Source organism: Eulemur rufifrons, chromosome 9 (assembly GCF_041146395.1).
Source record: "Eulemur rufifrons isolate Redbay chromosome 9, OSU_ERuf_1, whole genome shotgun sequence".
NCBI classification, from domain to species: Eukaryota; Metazoa; Chordata; class Mammalia; order Primates; family Lemuridae; genus Eulemur; species Eulemur rufifrons.
Window position 1 is genome coordinate 23,716,522 of NC_090991.1, and position 10,229 is coordinate 23,726,750.

At 42.1% G+C, this 10,229-nt stretch overlaps 1 protein-coding gene across 2 annotated transcripts in view; it reads right to left on the reverse strand.

The window, feature by feature from the left end:
- Positions 1-9,472, reverse strand: part of AATF (apoptosis antagonizing transcription factor) — a 97,595-nt gene extending 88,123 nt beyond the window's left edge. For both annotated transcript variants that reach the window (XM_069481060.1, XM_069481059.1), the window contains exons 1-4: positions 9,256-9,472; positions 8,063-8,254; positions 5,181-5,615; positions 4,582-4,719 (exon numbers count right to left, since the gene is read on the reverse strand). In XM_069481060.1, the coding sequence (XP_069337161.1) occupies positions 4,582-4,719; positions 5,181-5,615; positions 8,063-8,254; positions 9,256-9,346 (856 nt within the window). In that variant the 5' untranslated portion in view covers positions 9,347-9,472. The remainder of the gene's footprint in view (positions 1-4,581; positions 4,720-5,180; positions 5,616-8,062; positions 8,255-9,255) is intronic.
- Between the last annotated feature and the right edge of the window lie 757 nt (positions 9,473-10,229).

Genomic DNA, 10,229 nt, shown 5'->3' on the forward strand with positions numbered 1-10,229 from the left:
TATATTTGGGGGTCTCAGAGAAGGGCCACAAAAACATAAGAGGGCAAACAAAAACTAGAACTGGGAAGATAGAGGGAACAAACAAAATATAATTTATTAATAGTAAAATTTGTTTTTATACTCTTAGGCAAGTAAAAAGTTTTAATACTTCCTCTGTATTTATATTACATTATACTATGCTCTTGGATGTTTTGCTTATGGGAAATATCAAAATGTCAACCATTGTTTCTATTAAAGGTCTTTAATGATATTGCATTTTAGACCTATAATGAAACACGGTGCTCACTGCAGTTTGTAATGCATCTCATTAAATACATTAATAACATGCATTTCACTAAAAGGTCAACTTATTATGGGTGAAGTTTAGCTTTCCTTTAATCACTTCATTTAAAGCTATGGAGCAAACTCTGAAAAAGACAATGAGAGGTCCTGTTACAGAAATGCTCTCTCAATTCTCCCAACCATCCAAATCAGTTATGCTTATTAAGAAATAATTGTTAGTGTTTTTATGTGGGATAATGGTATTATGATTTTTTTAAAAATCCTTATCTTTTAGACATATCTGTTGAAAGATTTACTGATAAAATGAAAGAATGCCTATTATCTGCTTCAAAACAGAAGGGCAGCGAGTTAGTATAAATAGAGATGAAATAAGATTGGCAGCCAGGCATGGTGGTTCACACCCGTAATACCAGCACTTTGGGAAGCCAAGGCAGGAGGATTGCTTGAGGCCAGGAGTTCGAGACCAGCCTGAGCAAGACAAGACCCTGTCTCTACTAAAAATAGAAAAATTAGCCTGCCATGGTGGTATGCACCTGTAGTCCCAGTCACTACGGAGGGTGAGGCAGGAGGATCACTTGAGCTCAGGAGTTTGAGGTTGCAGCTGAACTATGATGATGCCACTGCACACTAGCCTGGGCATGACAGAGCCAGACCCCATCTCAAAAAGAAAAAAGAAATAAGATCAGCCATGAGTTGATCACTGCTTAAGCTGGTCAAGGTATATGGGAGTTCGTTGTACTATTCTCTCTCTTTTTTTTTCTTTTTCTTTTTTGTTCTTAAACAAGACTCAGACTGAAATATTCTACTTTTACATAGGTTTGATATATTCCATGATGAAAACTTTTAAATAACTCATGCTGAAATTTCCTTAAGTAACTTGCTTTCTTCCTTACATATCATTGACACCAACATAAAAGGCCTACCTCCTAAGACTATAGAGCATTTCAGAAGAAAGTTAGAGAGAAAAAACAAACCTCTTCAGAGAAATGGTTTTATGCCCAGAAAATCCCTTAAATTTTGTTAAGGTTATTTCATGACTTACCACTCATGCAGCCACTGAAATATCAACAGATTTCTCTGAAATCACTTCACGGTTCAAGAATTTAAATTACCAGTATATAATACCAAGGTGATCAGGGACTAAGTTTATGTGTACAGAGGCAGGAAGGAAGATTTAGTTTCTGAAAAGTAGAGTTTAAGGTGCTGAATGTACAAAGGCATGGTGCCCAGAAGTTTACTGTGGCTAGAATATAGCTGGAAATCTGCTCTTTTACAGGCAGAAGTTAGAGCTATGAGATCAAATGACAGTGTCAAGGAGGGAATATATATTGAGAAAATACAACCTGAGGACAGGGTTCTAAATGCAATGAAATTTGCACTGAAAGTATAAAAGAGCCCAAGAATGGAAGAGATCAGAAATGCAAGAAAACCCAAATAACATATGCAGTGTCACCAAAGCCAAAGAAAAGTATTTCAGGGAAAGGTTAAATGCTTCAGGAAGGCAGTGGTGGGGTTTGACAATAAGGAAATCTGTAGCCACCTTTCCAGAGTGTCATAAGAAGGTGAACCTGAATTATAAGTATTAGTAGACTGTAACACTACCCACTTTCCTGAACAAATAGTTAATATGAATTCTACAGGGAATCTGAATACTAATAAAAAAACAGAACACTGAAGACAGTGGGGATGATGGTTAGTTACACTAATAACAATGAAACGAACATTCATTGTTCATATGGTTGAACGTTGCCAAAAGCCTCTTTCAGCAGAAAAAGATACCAGTACCTAACATTTATGGCATGATGTGTGCCAGACACTGTGCTAATGCTTTATATTGATTATGTCCTTTAATCCTCACAACCATATTATCCCCATTTTACTGTGAAGTTAAGTAACCAGCCCAAGGTCACATTGCTAATCCATTATTGAGATGAAATCTAAACCCAGGCAGTCTGACTTTAAGTACTCTGTAAGACCAAGCAAACTGAAAAGAGATTTAATTAAAGACAGTAAGTTCTATTAATAGTTTGTTCTAGGCTTGGTACAAATTCAGCCTATGTTGCACACCAGCTATATAGCACAGTATATATTTGTCATCCAGGGTAACATAGCTGAGAAATTTTTCTTTTTCTTTTCTTTTTTTTTTTTGAGACAGAGTCTCACTCTGTTGCCCAGGCTAGAGTGAGTGCCGTGGCGTCAGCCTAGCTCACAGCAACCTCAAACTCCTAGGCTCAAGCGATCCTCCTGTCTCAGCCTCCCGAGTAGCTGGGACTACAGGCATGCACCACCATGCCCGGCTAATTTTTTCTATATATATATTTTTTTTAGCTGTCCATATAATTTCTTTCTATTTTTAGTAGAGATGGGGTCTCGCTCTTGCTCAGGCTGGTCTCGAACTCCTGAGCTCAAACGATCCGCCCACCTCGGCCTCCCAGAGTGCTAGGATTACAGGCGTGAGCCACCGCGCCCGGCCGAGAAATTTTTCTTAAACTCCATTTGACAAGACAAGAAAGTATATACCACATATTTTGTAATGTTGCCAAAAGAAAATTGAAACAAACAAAAATTAGCTACCCTTCTTATGCACAGAAATTCTGGTGATTAGAGAATTCACTATCCTCCCATCTTTGAATATGTGATACCAAACATATCACATGTTCCTTTCTTCTTCCTCCTCCATCACAAAGCAGTCTATCAGATAAACAGACATCTGTCAGAGTAACTGAAGTTCACCAATGAGGCAAAGATGCAATTGGTTACGTACAAAAAGATGTAAAAGATAAGAACAAAATAAAATTTAAACAACATTAGAATGGCTAAAGAAATTAAACAGTATCCAAGAATACGAATGTATCCATTATACTGGACACTGACTAACCCTTAAAAATCTGTATTTTAAGATGAATAAAAAAATGGAAAAGGCTCAAGCAAGAAGAATAACAAATAACAAATAACAAAAGACAAAAGGTTTTATCATGAAACATTTAAGACATTTAATTTAGAGCAGTCTAGGTCTCATTCCAAAGGCATATCAGGAATTGGGGTACTAGAGCATTAAAAATAGCAGAGAAGTGCTCCAAAAATCTCAAAAAAAAATTGAAAACCATCAATCTATTATCTATTTAAGGTAGGAAGGAGGCAAAGATGGGGGAGGGGGTATAAAAGACTCACCCTCACAGATTATTCAAGGTTCCTGGAAGGACTCCCCAGACATTTCACACAGGAAACAAACAGACTTCAAGTATGACAGGACACAAAACCTAAAAATTGGACTCTAGGAAGTCACATTCCTAACTACCTAAAGTCATACTCCTAAAATACCTAAAACAGGTATTTTCCTACAAGAAATGTCCAATGAATTCCCTACCCTAGAAATCCTATTAATTTATCATGAATGGTTTAAGGTGATTCTACCTAGAAGCAGATGCCAAATTAGATACTCTCCTCAGGTCAGGTCCCTCCCATTTCTTAACTCCATGATACTAAACAGTTTTAAAGAGCAAATGGAAACACTCAGTGTGCAAATAAGAAACAGTGATTCCGCCTACGGCCATACCACCCTGTACACACCTGATCTCGTCTGATCTTGGAAGCTAGGCAGAGTCGGGCCTGGTTAGTACTTGGATGGGAGAAACAGTGATTCCAACCACAGTGCACTCATCCTAAATCCCGTCCTGCCCCAGTCCTTCAGTGCCACTGGGCACACAGGCAAGCAGCACATAGGAGGGAGCAGTGCAAAGGGAAGACTCCTTAGATCATAAGGCAGGAAAGCTGGAGTTTTGTCTCTGCCATGCGGAAACAAGCTCTGCAACTTTGGACAAGTTACTGTGGGCCTCAGTTCTCTCATCTATAAAATGAGGGGACCAGGAATCAAATAATCTCTAAATTCCTTTTCTCTTCTAGAATTCTTTGACTTATTGTTAGCAATTCTCTTCCAAAACTTGTTCCTCCCTCTATGCCACCCAAAGAAAGATAAATAAGATCATCTTAACATGTTGTTCTATAGTAAAAACCTCCCAAAGGAGGGCATCTTTTAAGCACATGATACAACCAACTTAAATGAACTGAATTTAGTCATTCATTCTTTCCCTTTTGTCTATACCAGTAGGCTTTCAAGTATGTTCCCTGAGCTTTAAAGAAGTTAGAAAGCCAAGGGGAAAGGTGAAGGGAGAGAGAGGGCAGATGAGAAGAAAGCAGAATAGACGTGGCTCAAGCACCCAGTCCATTTCAGTCAAAGTTGTCTTCATTTGACAAAAGTAGTTGTAAGTATCCCCACAGGGAATAAGTAAGTACTCTTACTATTTTTTAGGGCGCTGGCAAATTCCGGGCCACCTTTGTCCTTGAAAACTGGGAAAACGTCTGGTTGAGGAAGTTGGTTGGTGGTCAACAGAGCTTTTTGCAGTTTGATCCTTCCTTCCAAGAGCTGGTCCCACAGTGCTGCGAAAGAAAAAAGAATCCCATCCCTCAATTATAAAATCTTCCAGGGGTGGGGAGTGGTGGAGACACAGGAAACCATACCAGTCTCTAAGCACCACAGCTTTTATCAGTTTTATGCCACGGAAACAAACACTCTATTATAGGAAATAAATTCAGTATCTTCAAAGCAAGTATTTGCTACATGAGAGCGGGAATGCTAAAACCCAAGGAGACGAGAAAACACTCTTCTCTTCAATCTCTCACAGTTGCGGGAAGTACTAGAGCAGAACCAGCTAAGCAGCTCAGTGCAGAAATGGCTGGCTAAGCATGAGGAATGGGGCTTTAGGCCTCTGGGTAAGTGGGGCATGTCACAAACTAATTGGAAGGACACAGGAGAGACAGAACAGCCAAAAACAAACAGAAAGTAGACCGAATGCAGATACTCTGAAGAACAGGTAGTCAGCAAAACCATGTGTACAAACCTATCTGGTTCTTCACAGCTCTTCCTTTCTCCACTTCCTCGGAAACTTTGACACTGGAGAAGGTCATCACTACACCATCGTCTTCACTGCTCCTGTCTCCGCCAGCTCTGTCTTCCTCACTCTCACCCTCCAAGTCTTCCTCACTGTCCCCTTCTTCCATGCCACTCTCCTCCTCTTCGTCTTCCTCCTCCTCACTGCTCCCAAGGTCATCCATTCCCTCAGTAAATTTCTCAAAGTCACTGATGCTCTGGACACTGAAGCCCAGTGTTTTTGCAGGGCGGCTTCTGCTCTTCTTCCTCCAGGCCAGACTGCTCTCGCCATCATCACCACTCTCCTGCTCCTCAGCAGCACTCAGGTCATCCTCGTCAGATTCCTCCAGACCCAGGCCCTCTAAATCTCCATCTCCAGACCCTTCCTCATCAGATATTTCCTTCTCTGAACAAGAAGGGAGGGAAGAAAGAGAAAAATGGGTGTTACCTAGAGAAAAATACCAGGCCATACCTTTCATCTCAACTAAAGCACTATGGCACCTTTCAGGGGGAAAAACATGTATTATTGTATTCAATTCAGCTCAATTCAACAAATATTTATTACACATCTACTGTCTCTAAAATGCTAAGGAGGAAGCAAAGATGAATAGAACATGGGTCCTAACCTAACGAAAAGTTACAGTGGGAACGACTGACTCATAAAAACTACAATTCAAGAAAGAATTAAAAGTGCTTTAACAAAATTCCTCCCTCCTGTTGGTTTTTGAATTTCAATAACTCAGAACATTTTAACTGTGGGGCAAGTGAATTTAAGCAAGGCTATATATAAGGAAGAGACAGCATTTGGTCTGGACCTTGAACAGTAAGATTTCAACTGGTGTTTGGGATTACCAGTTTTCCCAAACCTGCATCTGAAAAAATGAATCTCTATCACAACCATGTACCCTATTTACTAAATATTGATTAAGCACTCATTATGAGCCAGGCTAAGGAAAGACAAATAGAATTTAATGCCTGCAGGGAGGAGTTCATAGTCTGGTGGGAGTGGTAGATATGCATACCAATAATTATATTACAATGTCATTAGTACACTGTATATAGAGAAAGAACCACCTAACTCTCCTGAAAAGGTGAGGGATGGCTTCATGTGGAGAAGCCATTTATAATCTTATTTATGAAGCATAAGGAAACAGCTCATCACACAGCCACGGGGGAAGAAAAACAGGAAACACCACTGGAGTGCAGAATGAACAAGGAAGTGGTGGGTAATGAGCCTATAGAGAGTTGTTCAGGGACCAAATCAGGAAGGGTCCTATCTTCCACGAGAAGGAGTTTCAACTTGATCCTGTAACAGAGTGCTAGTTAAGGCTCCTGGTTCTACTCACGCTTGGGATATCTCTTGATATCTAGAGGTTTTTACTATTTATTCAACCTATTCCACGGTAGACCATAAAAGCTCCATATATTGCAAGCATGATTATTAGATACAGGGATCAATTGCCAATAACTTCCTTCAGTAAAATAAAGATTTTACGAAAACATGATGGGTCTTCAGTACTTCTTTGCAGAAGTATAAACTTTAGACACAGATAAAACTGTCAAAAATATAAATACAAAAACAGTTAACAGAAACAATCCATTCAATTCTTCAATGCGTGCCAGTTCTCAGATTAAGAAACATTCATACTGAGTAGCAGTTAAGAGCGTAGATCTTGGAGTCAGATTGCCTTCATTTGAATCCTGGCTCTTCCACTTACTCGCTATATGACCTTGAGCAAGTTACTTAACCAATTTGCCCCTCAATTTCCTTATCTGTAAAATGGGGATAATACCAACCTCTTGGGCTACTGGGAGGATTAAATGAGATGATACATATTAATGACAATGGTGATAACATTTTTTGAGGATGTACTGTGTCCCAGGCTCTTAGAACTTAAATTATAGAGCTAAATACAGTGCCTGACACATGGTAAAAACGCAATAAATGTTATCATATTGGTCTCATGACTGGTTCCTTTATCAGTCTCTAGGCAAAGAATATGAAATGAGCTTATCAGGAGCTCCCAGAACTACATCAAGGACTGAATCACAGATATCATGACCTGAATGATAGTTCCTTTTATATTATCTGTGGATTCTTAACATGACACGCTGACCTCTCTAAAGGAAACAAATCGCATCCTCTCAATAATCACCGTATCTGGCCTCTTTTTCCAGCCTAAGAAACTTATAATTCTTTAAAACTATAAGCTTGCATCCTCCTAACTCTCTTGCAGGGAAAGAGGGAAGGATTATGTTATTTTTACAATGGCAAAAAACGAGTTTCACAAATAACTAATATTATACAGTGATTCAATGCAAGACCTGAAAAACTGAAGAAAAAAGGTCAAAATTCAAGTGCAGCATGCTCATCAGATACAATGCTTTTTCAACACATAGCCCTCTCCAATATCCGCTATGCATTGCCTTCTTTTTCACTCCATTTTAGGGTGAATATAAGGAGTATAGAGCAACTTAACCACTCTTGGCTTTAGATTCCTTATGAAGTGAAATGAAGTTACTTCTATGGCCCCTTCTACTACCAAATAGATGGCCTCTTCTAAGACAACAGGTAGGGCACACAGATTAATCTTGCAGAAAAAAAAAAAAATTTTTTTTAATCCTAAAAAATTAGGTAAGAGACCTGACACCCTTCTCCAGGGAAGACCTGTGAACCTGAGCCCAAGGGCAGGTGTACACTTGTTTACTGTGTAAGCAAGAGTAGAAGAATGTCTAATGTACAGTGGAATCTTGTACAGAATAAATAATAGCTTTGAGAAATAAGTTGGTCAAAAAAATAAATAAATAAAATTAAATTAGGTAAGAAAGAGTTCCATACAAATGTCTACTCACCAGATGAACCTGGCAGAGTCTGCTCCCAATGGTCTGCCTTCCAAGCTTTTCTAGACGTGGTCTTGCCAGAATACCTTTCATCTGTGTCCAAGAGGGAGGCTGATGCCAGTTTTCTAATGCTACCCACTGCCAGGAAATTACCTTCCCCATCTTCCCCTTCATCAAATCTGTCAATCACTCTGGCAGCAGTGGCTGTTGGAGGAGGGAAAAAAGTAATCAGAATCTCCAGGTTAGAAGGAACTTTAATGTGAACTGTGTTCAACCCTTTCAACTCATATTTGAATGTCCTCTATAAAATCCCCACCAACTTCCAAGAACAGGAAACTCGTTACCTCCCAAGGTAGAACAGTCTTATTGCTGTTCCTGAACAGAAAGCTGACTCCCTGCATCTACTTGTAGGATATATTTCTATGCTTTGGATCATATAAAACTAGTCTAATTCCTCTTACCATGTGTGACAGTCACTCCAATATCTTAAATCAGCCATCACGTTCTGTCCTCACTCTGTCCCATCCCTCAGAGAGTTTTCCTCACTTATCCTGGCTAAACAGCCCCCAGTTCCTTCAAATGATATTCCTAAGACACGGTTCAGCACTCACATTTACCCCTCATTCTCCCTTCCCCACATTTCTCTGACTTAAGTCTAAAGCAGGATTACTCTCAGCTAGACCTCGAACATCAGCTTACAGAACAGCAGTCCGGGTCGTCAGCCCGTGAGCAAGTCTCTTGAGACCTAAAGAGAGCTAAACAGCACCAGAGAATCCTACTTCTTCCTTCATTCTTCAAGTTACTTCTTTAGGGGCAACCAAAGTGAAAAAACAAAAACAAAAAAAAGACGACACTTTCTTTGGCTCCTTTCTAACCAAACACCAGTAAGATAACTTCCAACTTGCTACCAGACTCTTTAGCTCTCTCCAACAGCCCTCGACCAAGTTAACCCGAAGACCAGCTCCTTGCCTGAGTCCTCCGTCCGTTCGGCCCGAGCACCAAGTTTAAAGTGCGCGTCAGAAGACGCCGAAGCCCTCCGCCCGAGCACGGGAGCAACCCGCGCGGGAGGCAATTTTCCTCTGTGTAAGGGGAAGGGCAGTAGGCCAGGCGGCGAGGCCCGGCGGCCGGGCCCTCACACGCCGCCCCGGAGACCCACCAGGCCTGGCCCACACCACCGCACGTGGCCTGCCCCAGTCAGGCCTCACCCTCCTCCGGGTCGGCCTCAGGATCCACCTCGCGCGGTCGTGGGTTCAACAACTGTTCCAGCTGCAGAGCGAGGGGCTGCGGCCCCGCCATTGTCACCAGGTCTCAGTCCGCGCTGCGTGCGTGAATGTGCTCCTCAAGCCCTGGCCCAAACGCTCTCTCCCGGCCGGGTCCACTAGCCCCGACACAGACTCGCGAACCAGCCAGGGACCGCTAGGAGGCCGGCGTTCTGCTCCGGGCCGGCAACTTCCGGGAGGCGCGCGCGGCAGGGGGCGGGGCCTACGGGCGCTGCTAGGATGAGGGCGGAAGCGCGCAGAAGGCTTAAGCCTAGGGACTGTAGGCGTCAGAACGCGCGTGCGCGTGCGTTGAAGGGGCGTGCTTTGAGCCGCGGGAGCGCGCGAGGGCACGTGACAGCCTCTGGCACTGAGAAGAGATTGAGTTGCATGCGGCCCATGTTGTTCCCTTGCACGAAATGTGCCTCCGGATTTGTGCGAGATTTGTTTAGGAATGAAGCGTAATGTAGCCGTGTTGTACGGCGGCTAATTTGGGAAGGAGGAAAGAGTAAAGGGGAAGCTTCTCAAACCGCGGGTGCACATTCGGGCACTCATAGACTGGGACCCAAAACAGGTTTCGCATTTCACAAATTAGAGGGATCTGGGGCCGGCCACAGGGCCCCCGACCTTCCGCGGCCAGGATTTGGGAATCATCGTAGGTCAGACGGAATATGCATGTGTAAGTGTGCGGCGGACTGCCGGCGTCTTTATTAATAGAAATACTTAGGAATCGCTATGGCTGCACATAAATAAAGATCATTTCTGTAGCTTCTCCAAGTAGCCTTGCCTGAGCAGGGAAAAGGAGATAGGGTGGGGATTACTCTACTGCACACCCCTCGCTATTGATATCTTTGCTGTTGAGAGAGCATACTCAGACACCTGAAACTGGTGCACAAATACAGAAAAACTCAGGTCTACCATAA